At 45.2% G+C, this 24,584-nt stretch overlaps 2 protein-coding genes across 2 annotated transcripts in view; one reads left to right on the top strand and one right to left on the bottom strand.

Moving 5' to 3' along the window:
• Nucleotides 1–2,626, bottom strand: part of ASF1A (anti-silencing function 1A histone chaperone) — a 38,419-nt gene extending 35,793 nt beyond the window's left edge. Inside the window, exon 1 of the mRNA XM_029596421.1 lies at nucleotides 2,242–2,626. Within this exon, the coding sequence (XP_029452281.1) occupies nucleotides 2,242–2,350 (109 nt within the window). The 5' untranslated portion in view covers nucleotides 2,351–2,626. The remainder of the gene's footprint in view (nucleotides 1–2,241) is intronic.
• Nucleotides 1–24,584, top strand: part of MCM9 (minichromosome maintenance 9 homologous recombination repair factor) — a 192,011-nt gene that overhangs the window by 107,437 nt on the left and 59,990 nt on the right. The gene's annotated exons all lie outside the window — the stretch shown is intronic.

The following is a 24,584-nucleotide window of genomic DNA, read 5'->3' on the forward strand; positions in this document are numbered from 1 at the left end:
AGGGTGCAAGAGCCTTGTCTGTTTTGGAAATGTGCATTTCTTCTATCTTTGTACTTTGCTTAGTATAAGAGGAAATGTATTTCTGTTTCTAGTTCTCCAGTTTTGCACTAAGTGCATAGTGGCTTTTTCAGGTTCCCATTTCAGTTTTTAAGAACATGCCATACTGGGTCAGACCAAGGGTCCATCAAGCCCAGTATCCTGTTTCCAGCAGTGGCCAATCCAGGCCATAAGAACCTGGCAAGTACCCAAAAACTAAGTCTATTCCATGTTACCATTGCTAGTAATAGCAGTGGCTATTTTCTAAGTCAACTTAATTAATAGTAGGTAATGGACTTCTCCTCCAAGAACTTATCCAATCCTTTTTTAAACACAGCTATACTAACTGCACTAACCACATCCTCTGGCAACAAATTCCAGAGTTTAAAAAAGAACTTTCTCCAATTAGTTTTAAATGTGCCACATGCTAACTTCATGGAGTGCCCCCTAGTCTTTCTATTATCCAAAAGAGTAAATAACCGACTCACATCTACCCGTTCTAGACCTCCATATTTGTAATTTATGGTCTCTCATTCTGTATTTGGTGGTTGGTTCTCTGTGGGAGATCGAGATGAGGTATTTTACTATTATATAGACATTTGTATCAGTCTTATTTCTGGTTTTCTCAATAAGGCATGCTTCGGAATTGTAAGAGTTACTGTATATAAACTGAAGGGACAGACAGACTAGATGGGCTATACGGTCTTGTTGTGTAATCATGTTTCTATGGTGGTACACTGCAGCCTTTTCATAAATAGGGCTATTAGTGTTTGAATCCTCTGAGTTAGTGGTACAATGGTTTTGTTTGACAGGTTTACTACACACATATTGAGTGTTTTTTGTTTTTTTTTTCAGGTTTTTGTATTTTACAATGCATCTGGTAGTTTGTGGTGGTGTTATTGAGATGACCAAAATATCTTAAAAAGTGAAGGCTAATTTGTCAATGAAGAATTCAATGATACTTTTATAGTTGTCAGCAAGCCAGATGGCATGTTTAATCATCCATTGAAAAAATATTCTTCATTGACAAATTAGTCTTCACTTTTTAAGATATTTTGGCTCCCCCCTTTTTTTGGTTTTGTTCATGTTCATACGACTGTTAGCTCCATTGTGATGTTATTGAGATGACATCATAATCAGAATATCTTTTGTATGGTGAATTCTACATGGAAATATTCAAGTTCTGCTCTGCACCCATTGTTGTGGGCAGGATATTCATGTGGATGCAGAGCATGTGTTTACATTTAGCCCTGTGATGGTCGTATGTTCAGTGTGTCACACATATGAGCATCATCTGTCAGGTGTGTCTCAACAGAAAAAAGGCTGAGAACCACTGGTTTTAAACAATGAGAGTGAGAAGAGTGGTTGGGGGAGATGTTAGATACTCTGAACTAAATCAGAGACCTTAGCCAATATGTCCATGAATAGCAAAGCTGCACAATTTAAAAATAGAAATATAGAAAACTTTTTTGTAAGGGTGAGAAAATCTGGACCCTAAATCTAGCATTAAGTGTCTTCCTTAAAGCAATGAATGGGACTTCCCAGGCTGCCAGTGTTGCCTCTGTAGCATCCCTGGCCAGCCATGACCCGGGCATCAACCTCAGTTCTTCTACATGGCAGTGCAGAGCACTGTCCCTAAGAAAAACCTTTAACACCCACAACTACCGGTATATGTATACTGCTCTGAGTTGTATTTGATTAAAATGCAAGAAAGAAATAAAGCATATTGAACATAGTGAGAAAGTAGAGTTGACATTAAAGTATCAGAGAATAAAATGCTTTTTTTCTTTTTGGTAAGTTCCCCCTTTGCCTTACCCCCCTCCTAAGAATATTGCTAGGAGAAGAAATGGACGTGCTGTGCCTGCGCTTATTAAATCACAGACAAGTAGCCATACAAACGAAATAACTTTAATTTTCTGTTTTAAACAAGGAGCAGTTTTTTTTACTTATTAATGTACAGACTCCGCTAGGAAGAAACAGACAAGAAAGAAAAATCAGTCTGCTAACTTCTTTCCCGTGAATAGGAATCCTCCCTACAAGCAAACAAAACCCAGCAGAGCAGGCGCTAAGGAGAACCCATTTGCCCTCCATTGCCACCCGCTGAGGGGAGGGCACGATCCGAGCAGCTCCAGGCCCCGGCAAAGTTTTCGCTTCTATCAACCCCCTTCCCGGGCTGCACTGTACCGTGCCGGGCTGGGTACTCACCTTCTGACAGGTCCTCGATGCACTCAAATGTGATCTCAAACTGGAAGGGGTTGTAGAAGGGAGACGGGTTATCCAGCACCACTACATTGTTCACCTGAACCTTTGCCATATTTTGAAAACGGAGGGGGGAGGGGAGGGTTGATGAAAGGAAAAGGAGGGGGGGGGGGAGGTTAGCACTGTACAGTTAAGTCCAGGGAGCTGGTTTTGTAAATGTACCCAAATGCAGGGCTTGCTTGGGTTTGCCCACTAATTCGCTACCAAAACTTTTATTATTATTGTGACGATGCTGCTGATGATTTTTTCTTTGCGGTCCCTGAGGTTTATTTTCTGCAGAAAGCCTCCTTCCCCGCCCGTCTCGCGGCTTTCCTACTTCAGCTCATTCGGCTCTGTTACCGCCAGCCCCGCACGCCCATTGGCTGCTGACTGAGCCAGGGCCGCCCCGCCCCCACCCCGTGCCCAAGCTTCAGCCCAGAGCAAGACGAGATCCTCCAAGCAAGCGCGGGCCGCGAAACCTGCGCTGCTGCGCCACCTGGCGGAGGAGCACGCATGAAAGTACCACGCGTCCGGCTGCAGAGGCCAAGGTGGCACTATCGTCCCCCACTGCCGCCCAGGCTATGGAAGGACATTTTTGGGAGGTTTCGGGCAGGATAAAAGCAGAAACAAATTAAAAAATTTGTTTTTTGCTTGGCAGTGACTGCTGCAGAAAGGAATTTTCTGTAACTGGTGAAAATGAGTAATTTTTGGAAATGAAAACTGACAGACTAAACAGGGTTGCAAATGTCCCAAAAGAGTGATGGGAGGCTGAAACACCAAAACAGGCAGTGGTAGCACAGGGGACATAAAATGAACGTATGACTTGATGATTATCTTGTTTATCATTTGTTAGATATGTTCATTAGCCTGTATTATTTTGTATGTTTTCTTTTATATTTTTATTATTGTATTTATTTATTTACTTACTTACTTTTTACTATACCGATGTTCAGGACATAATAGTCCTATCACACCGGTTTACATCGAACACAGGGTAAACAGCGAGTCATAGGAAAGTTACATAAAACAGGGAAATAAATACATGTATGTACTCATACATGTAACATTGTATCCCACCCTGAACTTTGTTGGAGGGTATGGGTTACAAATATTTTCCTAGTGTGTAGACGGATGGACTCAGGACCAGTGGTTTATGCTCCCCCCATGCCAGCAGATGGAGACAGAGCATGCTGATGTCGCAGTATATATACACCTGCAGTGACACAGCCTTACCAGTATTCTCAGTCTCCAGTAGATGGTGGACGTGCATCTCCCTATGGGGATTGCTTGAGATTTTGGAAGGAGAATTTAAAATAGAAAAAGAAAAGCCCCACTCTCCCGCTGTGATACCAGATGGCACCTTCCCCAGTTGAGAATTCCTGAGGTGATTTCCATGGTCCCTCAGATGTGTGCCTTGGTCCAGTAGCTGGGTTCCCAGCGTGGACTTAGCTGATTGCACAGCTTAAAAGGCAGTGAGTGCAGGAGACAGAGCGTGGTGGTGATGGCACATGCCCTCTCCCTCCGCAGCCGGAGACTGTATCTGTACTCAACTGATAAGGGCTGAGCTCGGGTAAGTTTAAAAGAAGAATTTAGTAAAGGCAGAGGCTGTACAGGGGTTTTCAGAACTTCCTCGAGTGATGTTCCGTCGTTCATTCCCACTCGCATTGGGGTTAGGGAAACTGGGCAGCCTGGCAGGTTGAGCAGCCCCGGTGGGCCAGGCTCCACAGTTAGGCTTTTTGCCTGTGTGTCGTGTGGTAGGTCGTGGCGGTGTTTTCACATGCTTCTGTGTGTGCTTTACTGCCCTCTACAGGTCGTCGGTGTGTGCATTGCATCGGCTCCACGCACGCGTTGTGCGCTCTTTTTTGGGCGCATCTTTTGCACGTACAAATTTCTAAGCATCGGTGGTGCACCCAGGCCTTTGCACATAGTTTGTGTGTGTGTTTTTTGTGGCATTTGCTCTTGGGGCGCCTAATTTTTGTGTGCAAAAATTTTGTACGCTTGAGATTTTTTCAGCTCGAGCCAGCTAGACACATATTCTCCACCTATGCACTGATGACGCCGGTGAGCAGGAAACCTAAGCACCTTTCTCTCTGTATTGTCTGTCATATTTGGGCATCTCAGACTGACGTATCCTCTAACATGTGTCAGCGCTATTTAGAGGCTCAGGGAGGGTTGTCTTCCTCTGATTTCGCTAAGCCTGGATCCTCCCAGCCTGATGATGGTCTGGTTAAGGATTTTTCTGGAGGTACACCAGATATTGGAACTTCCTTGACTGGTTCCTCAGCAGAAAGAAAATTACAATTGTTTTTTTTTGTTTTGTTTTTTTGCTTTGCAGTGACTGCCAGTGGGCCCTGCTCCAGTTCCTTCTGGGTTTGGCCTGAATCTGGCTGCTTTTTCTTGGGTGGAGTTTTTTCAAGGTTTGCAATCCTTTCGTCAAGCGCAGTCCTCCGCTTCGCCTACTCTCGTCAGGTCAGACCCTCGGCTGGTGGCCCCTCCCTCTTTCAGTCCTATGTTTAAGCACCGGAGCACGCCCCTGTTCGCTGCGGGTAATCCTGGCAGGACCCTGGATGGCACTGATGATGAGGCAGATCCTGATGCCTGGAAGATGGGGAAATTCCTCCGGGACTGGAACCGTATTGGACCATGTTGCGGTTCTTTCATAGAGATGACCTGCCGGCTCTGGTTTCCCAGACATTGAAAATGCTGGGTGTTCCTGGTGCAGATTCCATGACTGAACTGAAAAAGAATCCTAGTTTAGTTTCCTTGCATAAAGCCTCTTGTTTTTTCCTTGTTATGGATGCCTTTCAGGAATTGATTGATCTTGAATGGAGTGTCCCAGAGTCAAATTTCAAAGGGGGTCGGATATTGGAAGGCCTGTACCCCTGGATTCAGTGGTGAGGGAACGTTTGTGGTTTCCCAAAGTGGATGTACTGGGCTGTGCCATCTCTAAGTGGACAACTATCCCCGTGGAGGGAGGAGTAGCCCTGAAGGATGTGCATGCTATCCTTAAGCAAGCCTTTGAAGCAGTGGCAATCACTTTACAGATAGCTTCTTGTTGTGCCCTAGTGGCACAATCTTGTATGCTGCTCTCTCAGGAAGTTGATGATTCTGGAGTGAAATCCAGAGTGGTTATGGAATCCGCTGCTGCCTTTTCAGCTGGTGTGAGCTGCGATTTTGGTCCATACCTCGACCAGAGGAGTGGCTTCAGTGGTAGCAGTCAGGCACCATCTGTGGTTGCAAAATTGGTCAGCTGACACAGCCTTCAAAGCCAATCTTACAAAAATGCCTTTTAAAGGCTTGCTCTTGTTTGGGAGTGAATTGGAGAAATTGGCCAGTAAGTGGGGTGAATCTCCGGTCTCTTCATTGCCGGAGGATAATAAGCAGTTGCAGTGCCCCTCTGGTATGAGGGGTCATTTCCAGGGTTCCAAGTGCTTTTCATCCCTACAGAAGGTCAAACTTTCAGAGGACTCAGCCTTTCGGTAGTAGGTCTCAGTCCTTTTGTCCCAGACAGCCCAACAGAGGAGCGGCTCAGGTGGCAGATCCTCCCGCGCTTTCCAATGAAGGTTTGTCGACCCACCTTCGGGAGCAAAAGATAGGGGGACACCTCTCTCTCTTTTTTCACAGGAGGGTTGAGATCACATTGAATCAATGGGTCCTGGAGGTGATACAAGAAGAATATGTGCTGGAATTTCGCAGTATTCTTCGGGACACGTTCATGATGTCTCCTTGCCACTCCCTGCAGAAGAAGCAGGCAGTGGAATTTACGCCTCTAAGGCTCCTCCAGCTGAGGGCTATGGTTTCCTGTGCCTACATCTCAAGAAAGTATGGGGCGATATTCCATTTATTTTGTTGTGCCCAAGAAGGAGGGGCTTCTTTCATCCAATCCTGGATCTCAAAATGTCAACTGTCATTTGAATGACTCATTTTCGCATGGAAACCTTACGCTCAGTGTTTTCGACCGTCGGTCTACGACTGCTTCGCCCCGCTTACCTTACTCTTCTTGCGGCTCCTCCCGCTCACCTCGGACTACTGGCTGCCGCGGCGTCTGTCTGCCAACCTCTCCAGCGTCCCCGGACCAGCTTTGGTGCTGCTTCCCGCCATGCTTCTCCAAGGTACCCTAGGGCGCGCGCGTGCAAGCCGCCCTCATCTTTATTTCCTCATTGGTGCGAACCTCAGGGGCATCCCCCCTGAGATGACGTCACGCTGCCTGGATATTTAAGCCTACCTCTTTTGCTAGCTAATCGAGTTAGCAACGACTCGGATTACTGCGGATGGGATTCGCTCTCCATACCGAAGCTACTCTGCCACTCCAGCGTTCTCTGGAACTCTTACTGCTAACGAGGTACCTGCTCCTCGGGTGCCTCTTCTATTTCTTTCAGGTGCTATCAGGAACCGGTACTTGCTCCTCGAGGGCCCATGTTCCCTGAGTCGCTGCCTGCATTTACCATCTTCTCTACTTGGAAGACTTCACTAAAAGTATCCATCTGTGAGTACAGCTACCATCTACTCCACAGTACTGCTTCTCTGGAACCAGGTACCAGCTCCTCGAGGGCCTGCCCACTGTTCCAGTGCCAGACCTCTCATCTAGTGGAACTGCTGTGTGAGTACAATACCACTGAGTCTCCCTGCTCTAAGGTACTCGCTCCTCGAGGGCCTGCTCTCCCTGACTCCAGAGCCTCAACAATTCTACCTGGGACTCTGTATATTTCTCACTGTGTACTCAACTCTCAGTCTTTTTCCACTACAGCATAGCCAAGCAGAGGATCCGCTGTTCCAGCGTCCTGTGGGATACTCGCCCAGCTGGGCTCAACATCTTAACATCTTAACTTTCAGAAAAAGACAAGACGTGGCTCTTCCACCAAGCCTTCTCCGATCCACCAGACAATCACTAATGGCCTTCCACTTTCACCCGGCCTTTAGACACTTATCTCCATGAACCATGGACTCTGGCTCCTCCAGGTTAAAGCACCTTCAAGCTTTAACCCGCTCTCACTATCGTATTCATTTATTATTATTACTTACCTTCATCTTTCTTCCAGCTTATTATAAGCTTCCAAGTTCTCGATTCCAGTTGATTGTAACTTTGACTTATTCATATCTATTGTTATCTATTGTTTACCTGAATTGTTTCCTTCAGTTATATACCCCCTGTTAAATGTAAACCGATCCGATATATGGTTATTTACTATGAAGGTCGGTATAAAAAACTGTTAAATAAATAAATAAATCTACTACTCACTACTGCCACCTCTGGTTTCCAAAACTGTTTAAATAAAGATTCAATCTCTGTGTGTCCAGAGTCTAGCCTGACACCATGGTCCCTCACGGGACTGCCCCCCGTGGGCGTGGTCAGCTGCCACAGTGTCCAAGGATCCACCCAAACACCAATAATCATAACACTCAGTGATAATAGCCCTGCAGTCGGAATTTCTGACCTCCTTGGATCTGTCCAAGGCCTACTTTTGTATTCCCATCTGATGGAGCACCAACATTATCTCTGTTTTGCAGTGTTGGGGCACCATTTTCAATTTCAGGCTCTGCCTTTTGGTCTAGCCACCACTCCAGAACATGATAGTAGTGGCGGCATGGAGAAGAGATGGGATCCTGATACACCAGTATTTGGATGACTGGCTGATTTGAGCCAGGTCTTAGGAAGAGAGCCGCCTGGTAACTCGCAAGGTGATCTCCTTAGTGCAGGACCTCGGTTGGGTGATGAGCCTGGCCAAGAGCAGTCTTCAGCCTTCAGTCGTTGGAGTATCTGGGTGTTTGGTTCAACACGAAGCAGGAGAAGGTTTTCCTGCCAGAAGTTCAGATTCAGAAATTGATGTCACAGGTGCATCAGTTGGTGGGTTCTATATGCCCGACAGTGTAGTCCTATCTACAGGTACTCGGTTTCATGGTAGCAACCCTGGAAGTGATGCCATGGGCAAGGGTGCATTTGCATCCTCTTCAGCGCTCACTGCTGTCTCATTGGAACCAACAGTCTCAGGACTATTCGGTTCGCCTCCACTTGCCGATGGAAATCTGCTCTCGCCTCCAGTGGTGGTTGCAGGAGGCTCATCTGAGAGAGGGTGTTTCCTTGATCTCCCCAAACTGGTTTATACTCATGACAGATGCGAGTCTCCAGGGTTGGGAAGCTCACTGTCAGGAGCTGAAAGCTCAAGGACGTTGGAATGCCAAAGAGTCCTTCTGGAACATCAATCTCCTAGAAGCCTGGGAGGTCTGATTGGCATGTTTGCAGTTCAGCCACAGACTGCAGGGTCAAGCGGTCCAAGTGACGTTGGACAACCCCAATGATGGTGACCTAATTCAATCAACAGGGAGGAATCAAAAGCCAGCAAGTGTCTGTGGAAATAGACCAACTTATGGGATGGGCGGAAGGACATCTACAGATGATCTCGGCCTCTCACATTGCAGGAAAAATCAACGTAACAGCAGACTTTCTCAGCAGGAAGAATTTGGACCCAGTAGAATGAGTGTTGTCCGCCAAGGCATTTCAGCTGATAGTGGATCGCTGGGGCCTTCCATTCTTAGAGCTGCTGGCGACTTCTCGCAATGCGAAGATTCTTCAGGTGCAGGAGAGATCCATGGTCCCTGGACACAGATGCTCTCATACAGGTCTGGCCAGAAGACAAGCTGCTTTATGCCTTTCCTCCGTGGCCCTTGTAGGGCAGGATAGTTCTCAGGATCGAAGGTGACGGGGTGGTACTCCTGGTGGCACCAGATTGGTCCCAACAACCATGGTATGCAGATCTGCAAAGACTACTGGTGGAGGACCCCCCCCCCCCCCCTTCGTCTTCAACAGTGCAAGAATCTGTTGCAGCAGGGACCTGTCCTTCACAGAGATCCAACTTGGTATTGTCTTACAGTTTGGACCTTGCTTGTTGAAGCGTGGATATTCTTCTGCAGTGACTATCTTCCTCCGTGCTCAGAAGTTCTCCATTTCCTTGACTTATGTGCAGGTTTGGAGAGTGTTTGAGGCCTGGTTTGTAGATCAAGGTGTTCTTCCTTGTTCACTTAAGATCCTGCTCATTCTGGAATTTTTGCAGTATAGGTTAAATAAAAGATTGGCCCTTAATTCCTTGAATGTACAGGTTGCGGCTTTTGCCAGTTTCAGGGTGAATAGTGATTCCTTATCATCTCATGGGATAGGTGGCGATGTCCTTTCATGGATTGCAAACTGGCTAAAAGACAGGAAACAGAGAGTAGGATTAAATGGGCAATTTTCTCAGTGGAAGGGAGTGGACAGTGGAGTGCCTCAGGGATCTGTATTGGGACCCTTACTGTTCAATATATTTATAAATGATCTGGAAAGAAATACGACGAGTGAGATAATCAAATTTGCAGATGACACAAAATTGTGCAGAGTAGTTAAATCACAAGCAGATTGTGATAAATTGCAGGAAGACCTTGTGAGACTGGAAAATTGGGCATCCAAATGGCAGATGAAATTTAATGTGGATAAGTGCAAGGTGATGCATATAGGGAAAAATAGCCCATGCTATAATTACACGATGTTGGGTTCCATATTAGGTGCTACAACCCAAGAAAGAGATCTAGGTGTCATAGTGGATAACACATTGAAATCATCGGTTCAGTGTGCTGCGGCAGTCAAAAAAGCAAACAGAATGTTGGGAATTATTAGAAAAGGAATGATGAATAAAACGGAAAATGTCATAATGCCTCTGTATCGCTCCATGGTGAGACCGCACCTTGAATACTGTGTACAATTCTGGTCGCCGCATCTCAAAAAAGATATAATTGCGATGGAGAAGGTACAGAGAAGGGCTACCAAAATGATAAGGGGAATGGAACAACTCCCCTATGAGGAAAGACTAAAGAGGTTAGGACTTTTCGGCTTGGAGAAGAGACGACTGAGGGGGGATATGATAGAGGTGTTTAAAATCATGAGAGGTCTAGAACGGGTAGATGTGAATCGGTTATTTACTCTTTCGGATAGTAGAAGGACTAGGAGACACTCCATGAAGTTAGCATGGGGCACATTTAAAACTAATCGGAGAAAGTTCTTTTTTACTCAACGCACAATTAAACTCTGGAATTTGTTGCCAGAGAATGTGGTTTGTGCAGTTAGTATAGCTGTGTTTAAAAAAGGATTGGATAAGTTCTTGGAGGAGAAGTCCATTACCTGCTATTAAGTTCACTTAGAGAATAGCCACTGCCATTAGCAATGGTTACATGGAATAGACTTAGTTTTTGGGTACTTGCCAGGTTCTTATGGCCTGGATTGGCCACTGTTGGAAACAGGATGCTGGGCTTGATGGACCCTTGGTCTGACCCAGTATGGCATTTTCTTATGTTCTTATGTTCTTATGATGTGGCCTATTTTTTGAAGGGGGTGAAGCATCTTCGGCCTCCCTTGAGGTTACCTGTTCCATTGTGGAGTCGTAATTTGTGTTTGAATTCTTGGTGGGTCCTACATTTCGACTGCCGCATAGCCTTTCCTTGCGGTTATTGACCTTGAAGACAGTGTTCCTAGTGTCTCTCTGTTCTGCATGTCGAATTTATGAGCTGCCAGCCTGTCTTGCCGGGAACTGTTCCATCGGGGGACTCTAGTGCGTTACAGCTGCAGTACTGTTCCATTCTTCTTGCCCAAAGTGGTCTCGGAATTTCATTTGAATCAGTCCATTTCCTTGCCGTCCCTGGATAAGGTCAGGGATGTGGAGGAATATAACCTTCTGCGACCCTTGGATGTCAAGTGGCTTGTATGTGGTATCTGGAGATTTCTGAACCTTTCCGAAAGATGGATTGCCTGTTTATCCTTCATGGTGGAAGGAAGCAGAGCGAACCATCTTCGCGTGCTTCTGTAGCTCGCTGGATTTAAGAGGTAGTCACGACCGCATATGTGGATGCTGAAAACACGTTGCCTACTCAGACTAAGGCTCATTCTGCTAGGGCTCAGGCAGTGTCATGGGAGGTTAGATGGTTGTCTCCTGTCGACATTTGCCAAGCTGCAATGTTGTCCTCTTTACATACTTCTCCCAGGCTTTATCGTCTGGATGTGCAGGCCCGGGAGGACACAGCCTTTGCACGTTTGGTGTTGACTGGACTGCAGACAGCCTCCCACCCTGTTCGGGAGTAGCTTTGGTACATCCCACTGGTTCTGAGTCCATCTGTCTGTATGCTAGGAAAGGAGAAATTACTATTTACCTGCTAATTTTGTTTTCCTTAGTGTAGACAGATGGACTCAGCTTCCTGCCCTCGGCTGCTGAATGATTGTGGCAAGGGTCCTCCTGTGGGGCTACATGTTCCAGGGGATTACTGGTAAGTGTTCATCCAGTCCCTAGATTGGGGTACATACATTCCTTGTTTGTGTTCATTGTTTCTTGTTGGTTGAGTACAGTAATGGTTGACTGTTTTCAATCAAGTTTTTTTGCTAGTCTATCCACAGTTGCTTTTGAAGAGAATACTAGCAGGCTGGTGTCACTACAGGAGTATATATAGTTGTGACATCAACTTGCTCCATCTCCATCTGCTGGTGGGGAGGAGGGGGGGGGAGCATAACCCACTGGTCCTGAGTCCATCTGTCTACACTAAGGAAAAATGAAATTATCAGGTAAGTAGTAATTTCTCCTTTAAATAAATAAAAGCCCTCTCTTGTTCAGTGGCATAATTAGGATTGCCAGCTGGCTAGACAGTCTGGTTTTGATTAAGGGAGGCTTGTGGTCAACAGGGTCTTTAAACTTGTACTTGCAGGTATTCTAAAGACCATCACCCTCCACAGCAGTACTCCTTTCTTCCTTCTTCAGCTTGCTATCCCTCAGAGCTCCTCTTTCCTTCTTCTCCATGCTGCAGGCACACAGTCCCCCCAGTGAAAACTTTTTTTTTTTATATGATGCAAGGTCCTGTCCTAACCTTGATTGTGGTGACAGCAGTAACAACAGATCATGAAAGAATGCGGGCCATGGACTACAGCAGGGCATGCTACTCTTCCAGTCTTCACAGTGGCCTTTCCCCCTCCTGGCTTCCACACTTTACAACCTGTCGTTGCCATCACCACCTTAGGCCAAAAGGCCAACATCTGCTTCATAAGAAAAGATCTCAGGGTGGTAGGGGAAGGGATGTTGTGGAGAAACAAACATATGTGGGATGAAGTAGAGGGGGCCTGACATTTTTTGTTGTTTTCAAAATAATTTTCACAATTGGTAGACCTAGTCATAGCATATTGATTGTTTCTAAAGGGTTACTAGTGCTGAACAGATACACCTGAGATAGTCCCTTCTTAATAGAGCTTCCAGTCGAGTCAAAATAAACATACACGACAAACAAAAGTCTATGGGAAGTGTATTTATTGTAGAGAAGTGTTTAGGATTTGAAAGCAGCGTCAAAACGGTGAGTTTTCAGGCTGGCTTGGAATTTGGCCAGAAAAGGCACATGATGAACTGACTCAGGAAGTCTTTTTCAGGCATATGGTGCAACAAGATGGAAAGTGCAGATTTGGGAGTTAGTGGTGGAAAAGAAGAGCAATATGCTTGATGAACTGAGTCCACAAGGAAGGATGTAAGGAGAGAGAGAGAAGAGAGGTATTGAGGACTGTAGAGTGAATGCATTTGTAGACAAGGAAGAGAAACCTAAACTGTGTGCAGAAGCGGCCAAGGAAGCAATTGTAGCAACTTCAGAAGAGTGTTTACATGGTCATAGCGACATTGAAGGAAGATGTCATGCAGGTGAATGTTGAATAGATTGCAATAGAGAGAGGGCTCAGCCCCTTATATCATATCCTCCAGTCTCTCCCCCACTCTGTCACCCTTTCAGCCTCTCTCTCCCTCATAACTGTCCATCTTTACTCTTTACATTTTTTATACTTCACCACTCCACATATTCCTTTTCTCCCTCTCCTCTCCGTTTTGCCCCAGTCCTCCTCCTCTTGGCTTTTCCACTCTGTTCCTCTTCTCTGTCATCTCCCCTTCCCTATCTCACCTTCCCAAAATTGGACACTAGAGTCCATTATGAATCACAATTAAAACCATTTACACGATATCACTCTCACACTTGCTAAAATATCCTTACAAGAAACATCATCTAACTGTCCTTCGTATAATGACCAGATTTGCTTTATAAACAGTGCATCACAATCGCTCACTTAAATCTGTACTTACTAATAGGATATCCTCAGTGAATATACATGAAATAAATTTACATTTCCAGTGTGTGTACATTTATCTCATGCATCTTCATTGTGGATATCCTGAAAACCCAGCTGACTGTGGGGTCCTCAGGACAAGTTTGGGAAGCCTTGTGTTATTGAATAGGCTAATTAGTGTGAGAGTGCAGCATAAATGTGTGAGAGTGAATGTGAGAAGAATGCATGAATGTTAGGGGCAGGCATGTGAAGTTGGTGTGTTGGGATACTTGTCAGATAGGTAAGGATTGTCATGTTCAACTGGTAGGAGCCATGGTGTGCTGCTGATTGCAATACTGTCTGAACTGGGACTCTTTCCGGATTCCCAGGGCTGGTGGAAAGTTATCAGGCACCCTAGACCAGCATTCAGCCCTGCAATTCTTCCCCCAACGACTTACCTACCAGTTAAGACAGGATGAGAGAGAGGGGAAAACAGAAAATGTGGCCATGATTCCGAGCTGTCTGGGGCTCGATCTAATAGTGAGCAGGAGGGAAGTGAGAGTATGAGCTAGCCGTGGTCATCTTGACAGCTCCCATCCAATTAAAAAAGGTGCGAGATCTGGTAGGAGAGAGATAATAGGAGTGCTTTGGTTTAGCTGCCACTGTTGGTGAGGCCTTCCTTAAAAGTGGGTGGGTGGCACCCAGAGGTTTCTGGGATTTTGCGGCCCCCATCCCCAAATTTTGTCCCACTAGGCAACTTTCTAGTTTGCCTAATGGAAGAGCCATCTCTGCTGATTTCATTGATGTGGAATAGGAAAGAGCGTGGCATGCATCAACTGTCATGATTTTCCATGGGAGAAAGAGAATATTGAGTAAGAAAAGGGAAGTGATTACCCCCTTGTGCAGGTCCTTGGTGAGGCCTCACCTGGAGTACTGTGCTCAGTTCTGGAGACCGTATCTCCGAAGAGACAGAAACAGGATGGAGGCGGTCCAAAGAAGGGCGACCAAAAAGGTGGATGGTCTTCATCGAATGACTTATGAGGAGAGACTGAAGAATCTAAATATGTATACCCTGCAGGAAAGGAGGATTCCCTGTACATACCTGGACCAGTCCAGACAGTGGGTTGAGCCTCCTGTCCAGCAGAGGGAGACAGAGAAAAACTGAAAAGGTATCCTATATCAGGACAATGCTCACCCTGCATCCCTTCAGTATTTCTCTGTCTCCCAGCAGAGGCAGGCAGTTGAACCTGCGGTTCCCTAGCTTTTTCTGTTTTCCACACTGTGGTGATTTCTTTCTTTCTCCTTCTGATTGTTTCCAGGATCAAGCAAGTATTGATTATTTTCTATATGTAAAAAAAAAAAGAATTTGAAGGAAATCAAACTTCTTGTCTATGTAAGACAGCTCTGTCTCACAGCTCTTTCAGGGTCCCAAATCAGTCAGTGGAGCTCTCTGCTTTTTCTCAAGAGGACATTGCGAACACGCCTGGTGCGGATCTATGGTGCCTTGATGTGAAGAGGGTCCTACTGTAATATTTGCAGGTGACGAGTGATTCTCGAGTCTCTGATCATCTCTTTGTCTTATGGAGCGGGCCGAGTAAGGGGAATAAGGCTTCTAAAGCTACTATCACTCACTGGCTAAAAGAGGCGATTGCGTCGGCGTATATTTGTTGGGGCCGGTCGGTTCCGGAGGACTTAAAGGCTCATTCTTTACGTTCTAGGGCTACCTCTTGGGTGGAGAGTCAGTCAGTCTCGCCGCAAGAAATCTGCAGTCTCGCCGCAAGAAATCTGCAGAGCAGCTACTTGGAAATCCCTACATACCTTTGCACGTCATTATCGCCTCGATGTTCAGATGCCAGTCTTTGGCACTTTCGGCAGACAGGTACTTCGAGCGGGACTGTCTCGATCCCACTCGGTTTAGGGAAGCTTTGGTACATCCCACTGTCTGGACTGATCCGGGTACATACAGGGAAAGGAAAATTGGTTCTTACCTGCTAATTTTCATTCCTGTAGTACCATGGATCAGTCCAGACTCCCGCCCTGAATACATCTACATTGCTACGTCCGCTCGGAGTTTTTCTTTCACAGGTTCTTTTTAGGATTCTCTACTTCCTATTTGAGCTTTAAGACACTGGAAGTTCATCCGAATTGTAAGGCACCGGACGTAACTGCTAGATATATATTGATAGCTGTGTAAGAGCATTTTTCATACATGTTTGAATTTCTTGTTTCATTTTGATAGTTACAGTTTACTTGCTTGATCCTTTCCTGGTTCTCTATGCTATTTTGGCTGCTTTGATACCGTTTATACTGAAGGGACGCAGGGTGAGCACTGTCCTGATATAGGATACCTTTTCAGTTTTTCTGTCTCCCTCTGCTGGACAGGAGGCTCAACCCACTGTCTGGACTAATCCGTGGTACTACAGGAATGAAAATTAGCAGGTAAGAACCAATTTTCCTGTCGGGGTGACATGATACAGACTTTCAGATACTTGAAAGGTTTTAATGATCCAAAGTCAACGACAAACCTTTTCCGTTGGAAAAAAATCAGCAGAACCAGGGGTCACGATTTAAAACTCCAGGGATCAAGACTCAGAACTAATGTCAGGAAGTATTTCTTCACGGAGAGGGTGGTGGATGCCTGGAACGCCCTTCTGGAGGAAGTGGTGAAGGATTTCAAAGGGGCTTGGGATAAAAACTGTGGATCTATAAAGTCTAGAGGACTGAATGAAGAGAAGAGGCATGGGGGTGGCTTGTGGGAATGACAGCTACTACCTGGTGATTAATACCCTTATTCAATAAACATACACACAGCTAATGCAACTCCAACATTGCTCTATGTTTCAACAGCAAGAGAAAATGTGGAAAAAAGGATTTGCATTCACAAATAAGTGGGGGAGTAGCTTGCTTGTTGCGGCGGTTATTACCCCAAACCAAATAAGCCTGATACTTCACTTGGAATACATATCCAGCGCAGCTCACTGCTTCAACAGTGGGGGGGGTAGAAAAGAGGATTTATATTCAGACAACAACCAACAAGGACTGAATTGCACAGGCTGGGTAAATAAATAAGCGTGGGAGTAGCTTGCTTATTGCGGCGGTTACTACCCTTAACCAATTAAGCTTGATACTTCACTTTGCAGCTTCAGCACTGCTCTCTACATCAATGGCAGGAGTGGAAGGTAATTAGAACCAAAAGTTACTAATAAGGGCCAAAAGTAACAGATAAATATCAGAAAAATAAGTGTGAAAGTTTGCTGGGCAGACTGGATGGGCCATTTGGTAGTCTTCTGCCGTCATTTTTATGTTTCTATGATGTATTTTATAAGGCCAATATTTATCACCATTTGCCCAGCTTAGCTGGGCAAACCACACTATTTGGAAATCCCACTATGCTGACAAGTCCCAAGATAGCCGGATAACCTTTTAGCCAAATAACACATTATCTGGATAGCTTAGGGGTGTACCAAGGTGGAGCAGCTTGATAAACATTGATCTTCAGTGTTATCTTGCTAAAATAGCCAGATCATTTTAGGACTGCTGAATAGTAACCTTGAAATTAATCAGCTAAACTTATTTGTCTAAGATTTAAAATAAACCAAAAATGTCAACGCCCAAAAGAGGTCCTCTCTTAAATTATCAAAATACCAACAAACAGAGGACACTGTATTTTTCTATGTACACAGATGTCCGGTATTGCTCATGAGGCTACTCCATAAATGGGTAATAGCCTTATTGACTTAAATACCGCTGACGGCTCCAATTTTGCTATCATAAAAGACTTATATAAGAGAAGATCACTTCTTACTCAATATAGCTAAGTATAAAACAACATGAAACTTATTACTTTAAAAAATGCCTAGTTGAAAAGCTTGAATTTACTATGGAACAAGCACCAACGATAAATAATTATTTTCTTCCCCAGTCAGAAAATGTTCAGAGATCTGAAATATTTTAGGGAAATCTTTCAAATTTTTTTGGAAGACTCCATTGCAAATATAATAGACGGGGGTACAATGTTAGTAACTTTCTATTCCTTAACGGATATAAACTTGATTATGAAAAAATACTTTAACAAGTATCCAGTATATTACTTAGATAAAGCTGTTAAAATATTTCCAGATTTGGCTGTCTCCACGCAGTTAAGGAGGAAAGCCTTCCTGGCATATCGCCAGGAAGTCTTGTCATTGGGATTTACATTTGTACTTAGATGTCCATGTAAGTGTTTGTTAAAAAGACAGAATGATATGTATTTATTTTTTATTCCTGAACAATTGAAAAGTTCCCTTGAACAGATGAGACTGCCTACATCATCCCCAGTGCCCAATTAGGAAATGTTGGTGTAGTTCTAAGTTAGAATGTAAACTCATTTTGTTTTACCTTTTTCTTTAAATATTCTCCCAATTGTGTTTTAAACTATAACCTTCCTTTTGATTGATATGTAATGGGGTGGGTAAAATATATAATCTGGGTAAGCATGAAAGGGCTATGATGGAATAATGTGTTTCAAACCTAACCATGTATTTTTGTTTACAAATAATATGTGCATTGTATTATTTGAAAAGTATAAATAAAGAAAAAAAAAACATGAAATAAGGCGATATATGGTGACCGTAAAGAGAGGGCTAATCGATAAAAAGACCAATATTTTTGAAGGAACACCCTCGATGGAGGCACATCACTATTTGAATATGAAATAACACAAAGAAAAACCAGCATAAAAATAAAAACGGCATTTGAGTCAATAAGGTTATTACCCATTTATGGAATAGCCTCATGAGCAATACCGGACATCTGTTGGGGAGGTTACCCGTACTGGAGAAGGTTTTCATGGGTAATGATTCAGATGGACTGAACCAAATCACGGTGAACCTAGAAGATGTGGTAGGCCTGATTGACAAACTGAAGAGTAGTAAATCACCTGGACCGGATGGTATACACCCCAGAGTTCTGAAGCAACTGAAAAATGAAATTTCAGACCTATTAGTAAAAATGTGTAACCTATCATTAAAATCAGCCATTGTACCTGAAGACTGGAGGATAGTTAATGTAACACTAATATTTAAAAAGGACTTCAGGAGCAATCCGGGAAACTACAGACCGGTTAGCCTGACTTCAGTGCCAGGAAAAATAGTGGAAAGTATTCTAAATATCAAAATTACAGAACAGATAGAAAGACATGGTTTAATGGAACAAAGTCAGCATGGCTTTACCCAAGGCAAGTCTTGCCTCACAAATCTGCTTCACTTTTTTGAAGGAGTTAATAAATATGTGGATAAAGGTGAACCGGTAGATGTAGTGTACTTGGATTTTCAGAAGGTGTTTGACAAAATTCCTCATGAGAGGCTTCTAGGAAAAGTAAAAAGTCATGGGATAGGTGGCGATGTCCTTTCGTGGATTACAAACTGGCTAAAAGACAGGAAACAGAGTAGGATTAAACGGACAATTTTCTCATTGGAAGGGAGTGGTCAGTGGAGTGCCTCAGGGATCTGTATTGGAACCCTTACTTTTCAATATATTTATAAATGATCTGGAAAGAAATACAATGAGTGAGTAATCAAATTTGCAGATGATACAAAATTGTTCAGAGTAGTTAAATCACAAACAGATTGTGATAAATTGCAGGAAGACCTTCTGAGACTGGAAAATTGGGCATCAAAATGGCAGATGGAATTTAATGTGGATAAGTACAAAGTGATGCATATAGGGAAAAATAACCCATGCTATAGTTACACAATGTTAGGTTCCATATTAGGTGCTACAACTCAAGAAAGAGATCTAGGCGTCTTAGTAGATAACACGTTGAAATCGTCAGTGTGCTGCGGCAGTCAAAAAAGCAAACAGAATGTTGGGAATTATTAGAAAGAGAATGATGAATGAAATGTCATAATGCCTCTGTATCACTCCATGGTGAGACCGCACCTTGAATACTGTGTACAATTCTGGTCGCCGCATCTCAAAAAAGATATAGTTGCGATGGAGAAGGTACAGAGAAGAGCCACCAAAATGATAAGGGGAATGGAACAGCTCCCCTTTGAGGAAAGACTAAAGAGGTTAGGATTTTTCAGCTTGGAGAAGAGATGGCTGAAGGGGGGATATGGGGGACTCCATGAAGTTAACAAGTAGCTCATTTAAAACAAATAGAAGAAAATTATTTTTCACTCGTCGCATAGTTAAGCTCTGGAATTCATTGCCAGAGGATGTGGTTACATTAGTTAGTGTAACTGGGTTTAAAAAAGGTTTGGACAAGTTCCTCAAGATAAATCCATAAACTGCTATGATGGTAATTAATTAGCAATAGTATCTTGTGATCTATCTAGTGTTTAGCTACTTTCCAGGTAGTTGTGATTTGGATTGGCCACTGTTGGAAACAGGATACTGGGCTTGATGGACCCTTGGTATGACCCAGTATGACATATCTTATATTCTTGAAAATTCAGATAGTGCTGACGTATTCTGCTTATGGACTTTGCCTTAGAAGTAGTCCTGTGCTTCTTTACTTATGTCTGTATCTCAGTACCCCACACCATAAAAGTCAGGATCCGTTTTGGTTGTCATCTGAATCCAATTCCTCTTCCACTTCCTTTCCCCCCACTGCATCAAAGCGATGTTGTAGTTGTGTCAAAAACATCAAGGCTCCATGCTGTTTACCTCTATGCTTATTAGCTCCCCAGACTGTAAAAGTCGGGGCCCTCATTAATTATGTCTGAATCCAACTCCCCTTTTCCCCCTGCCATTGAAGCGGAGAACAAAAACAGTTCAGTATCCTTGCATTTAGCGTAGAATGGATACAAGATGCTATATAGATGATATCTAACACCAGAACGTTTGCATAGAATCTACCCTCTAGAAGATGAGCAGTGTTGGAGAGAGAGTGGTGGATTGGGCTCTTTTTACCATCTTTGGCAGAAATACCCAGTGGTAAGTATAATGTGGGATGAGGTAGCCCAGTTATATACTGAATTGATAGGGATCACCATCACAAAGGATCCCAAGGTTTTATGACTTAATATACCTGATCTATGTTTGTTAGATGATCTTTACCACTTACTGCTGCAGTTGTGTATTGCTGCCAAGTGTGAGCTATATTATTGGTGGCATAGAACTGTTGCCCCCTCACTTTCCACTATTTGTTCATGTTTGGAGAGAGTTTACTATATGAGAAAAATCAAGGCCCTCAAATATGACACTCTAATAAGATTTGAAAAAATGTGGTTAAGTACATGTAGAAGAGGCCCTCATTTGGGTTCTACAAACACTCATGCTGAGTAATAAGATGTTTTTAGAGACCATATTAACCTTTTGTTGTTTATGCTAAGAGGGGATATTATGGCTCGGGTTCTGACTGGATGTAGGGAACACCACCCTCAGAGTGACACAGGATTGCAAGGTGAAGCTAGGAGTCTGCCTAAACATCCCCCCCCCCCCCCCCCCCCCCCCGCAAATCAAATTCTTAGGAGGGTTCCTGGGGCCAGCAGGTCTCTGAGGAGCCAATATAGCATGGTGAGGTTGGGGCAAGGCTTGTAGAGGCTGATATGGTTGGAGCAAGGCTTGGACAGGCTGGCAAGATCAGAGCAAGGCTTGGATAGGCTGGCAAGATTGGAACAAAGCTTGGATAGGCTGGCAAGGCTGGAGCTAGGCTTGGACAGTAACAAAGTGCAGATGAGGGCTGGAACTGAGGCTTGAGTGTAGGCAAGGACTGGAATTGAGGCTTGAGTCCAGGCGAGAACTGGAACTAGACTAAGTGCAAGTCAGAGTGAGACCAGGACAAAACGGAACAAGGAACATAATAGCCCAAAGGCAATATTATGTAGGGAAGGCCCTGAGGGGTAAGACAATGGAAAGGCCTAGATAAGCCGCAAGGCAAGGAACAAGAAGGCCTGGAGGCTACAAGACAAGGATAGACCTGGGTAGGCTGCAAGGCAACAGTGGCTAGGGGTGATTCGATGTAAAAGCTAGGAGGGTTTGGCAAGGCTGGATAATGTAGGGCTAAGACGTGTGTAATGCAGGTAAGAAGGAGAAGCTTGGTAAGGCTGGAGACATAATTTGTTGAGGACTCCTGGTGGCTAGGAGGCTGCACCATAGGCTGAGTTTGAGCTGTGAGGAGCTGATGGAGATAACATGGAATGGAGCTTCAAGGAGACCCTGCTGGTGGGGGAGGTGTCATAGGGTATGATGAGGCTGCATAGCAGATGAAATTATTAACAGTACCTCCCCTTTAAGGCCCCCCTCCTCCTGGGTCCCACTTTCCATGTGGGTTATAGCTGGGAAGGCGAGGCTTGGCTGGAGTGACAAGGCAAAGCTTGGATGGGAAGCTGTTTGTCAGGACAGGTGCCCTCTGCTGGTTGGGCTGGCTGTGGGCAGGAGCCCCCTGCTGGGCTGACTGTGTCAGAGCGGGAGCCCTCTCCAGGGCTGGAGCCCTCTCCTGCATGACTTCATTTGGACCATCGCCCTCTGCTGGGCAGTCCAGGATGGACTCATCCACTGGACTGCTGGGCAGTCCAGTGGATGAGAAAATTGCTGACTCATGCCTGACAAGCAGGACCACTGGCACAGGGTGACTGGAGAGTAAGGCTACTAGCTCAGGATCCTGGTAAAACTGGACCACAGCCACAGGGTGAGTTCAGAGTGAATCCACTGGCATAGGGTAACAGGGAATTTATGGCCACTGGCTCAGGATCCTTAGAAGAATGAATCACTGGTGGGTGAATGGAAGGTAGGTTCCCATGTACAGCGTTTCCTCGTGGCTGGGAGACAGGACCCATAGTGCCACCTCCTGGGTGCTGAGTGGATGGACTCTAAGCACCTCTTTCTGGATGCTGGGTAACCGGAACAGTGCCTTCCTGGCGCTGGACCTTTGGGACAGTATTCCTATAACACAGACTGGCTGATATAGACTATCCCTTCTAGAGTGGATCAGCAGGAGTTGAGTGTCTCATAAAAGAAATTTTTGAAGTAGACTTCTCCCGGAGTAGAATTGATGGAAGAGACTCTACCGGAAGCTGAGGTAGGGCTGCGACCTGCAGAACTTCAGGTGGAATAACTATTCCCTCTGGCTGGGAAGATAATGGAAAATGTGCAAAAGGCATTGAAAAAGGTTCCATCTGGCATAAGGACTGAACGGAAGCACAAGACCTCTCTAAAGACAGAACTGCAGCTGTGTTGGGAACAGCAATCTGGAGTGACTTCTGTTTAACAAGATTGTCAATTGCTGAGCCTTGTTTACTCAGGAGAAGTCCAGAGAAGACTTTCATAGAGAATATACATGCTGCTTTCCTAAGAGTCAAAGTTGATCTTGTTAGCAGCTTATTACCTGCACATGATGACTGCTGGGTTCTTGGGACTGAATCAACCAATTCTTTTTGTTTCAAAACTTCTGCTATCTGAGAGTGCAAGGTAGGAAAGAAGAAATAGAATTTGTTTTTGCACGCAAGAAACTTGATTTAACTTGACCAGTTGTAGCTGCATTAGTTGTGCTTCTCAGAAAGGCTGTTCTAGATGCATCACAGGAACAGATTTTAACTTCTTTTGGATGATTTTAGTTATGCCTGGATGTGCTGGGAGTTCTAGACAATCAGGGCTGAGTTTGGAAGGAACTCAAGTTTGGAAGGAACTCAAGTTTTCTTGGCAATTTAAGTCTGCAGTAGTGGGATTTTTCAAGGAGGCTGTATTGGGTATTGCAACAGATTTTCTCTTTCCCCGATACTGGGTTTAATTTTCTTTGGCTAAATTTGCCTGTGCCTGAATGTATTATAGTCTCCAAGGGAGTAGATTGGTTGCAAACCAATTGGTCAGGCTTGGTCTGGAGGCATATACTCAGGAAGGCAATGATATTCTCACCAGATTAGGTTAAGAGAACCACACCCCATACAATCTGGGAATATAGGAGAGTTTTTTGCTGGATATTTGCTGCACTTGTGTTTGGGACCGCTAGGAGAGCGAACCCATTTGGCCTCGGCACGACCCCAGAAGATTCCAAGACAGCACCGAGGGTTGGCAAAACGTGTCCCGGTATGGGTGAAGACAAAGTCTGACCCTCTGCCAGACCTGCATGCTTCTGGAAGCCAACAACACTATGTTGGTATTTGAACAGTCCTCCGATCGTTCCCAGCCCTTTCAGACCTGCCGCTGGGTATCGGCAAGAAGCAGCAGGACACACTGAGGATGAGGGCAGATGAGGGCCTTGTGTCACAGAAGACTCAAGACGTGGACGAGAAGACTCTGGATGTAGACAAGGAACTTGGAAGACTCTGGACGAGACGAGGAACTTGGAAGACTCTGGACGAGACGAGGAACTTGGAAGACTCTGGACGAGACGAGGAACTTGAAGACTCTGGATGAGACGAGAAGCTTGGAAGGTTCGGACATTGGCACTGTCTCTCAGGACCACCTTGTCCCACTGTGCGCCCTACACAACCTGAAGAGGCTGGTCATGGACCACGCGAAGAGCGGGACAAGTGCAGGAAGGGAATCCAGCTGAGACGAAACTCCAATGACGAGAACAGGAACCAGTGAGACGGATTTACCCCAACAAAGTGTCATCTGGAGAACCAAAGGAGCTTGGAGGGTCAAGAGGGCTTGGAACAAGCGAAGGAGTAACAAAATCGTTGAACATCAGGAAGCCACAGGGAGCAACGAAGACTCAAGCGAGACAGGACATGGAGCTCCAACGAAGAACAAGGAACGAAGACCTGATGGAGTGCTGGAAGAGAGGAACTTCGAGGGACGAAGAACTCCGATGCAAGGCAGGAGTGCTGGAGAAGCCCTTTTATAGGGCTAACTAGGAAGACAGCCAAGATAACGTCATCAGGTGGGGCCCAGGGCATATCCGGCCATGGGCCCTTTAAATCTAGTAAGGAGGCACAGCCACACGCCTAGAGAGGCAGGCAGGAGCAGGAAGAGCCTGTCGGCGGCATCCATGCCACGAAGGATCGTTTGGGGGCAGCCGAAGGACAGGCCTCAGGCAGGTGCTGGTGGCTTCCTGCCGCTTAAGATAAGGCAAATTCGCGGCTCTCTGCCACTAAGGAGGAACAAGTGCGCAGCAGTCCGGACCGCAGCAGTAGTGGCAGTCTCCAGGCCGCTTGGGAGGTAAGCAGGGCGGCAGTACGGGCCGCGGAGAGCAGCAGTCTCAGCTACTCCCTGCCGCGAGACAGAAGAGAAGTCGACAGCATCTCTTTGGCGACTTCTCGGCCACGACGGGAAGAGCAGCGCAGGAAAGGTGGGGGAGGCCTGC

Source organism: Rhinatrema bivittatum, chromosome 3 (genome assembly GCF_901001135.1).
Source record: "Rhinatrema bivittatum chromosome 3, aRhiBiv1.1, whole genome shotgun sequence".
Lineage (NCBI taxonomy): Eukaryota > Metazoa > Chordata > Amphibia > Gymnophiona > Rhinatrematidae > Rhinatrema > Rhinatrema bivittatum.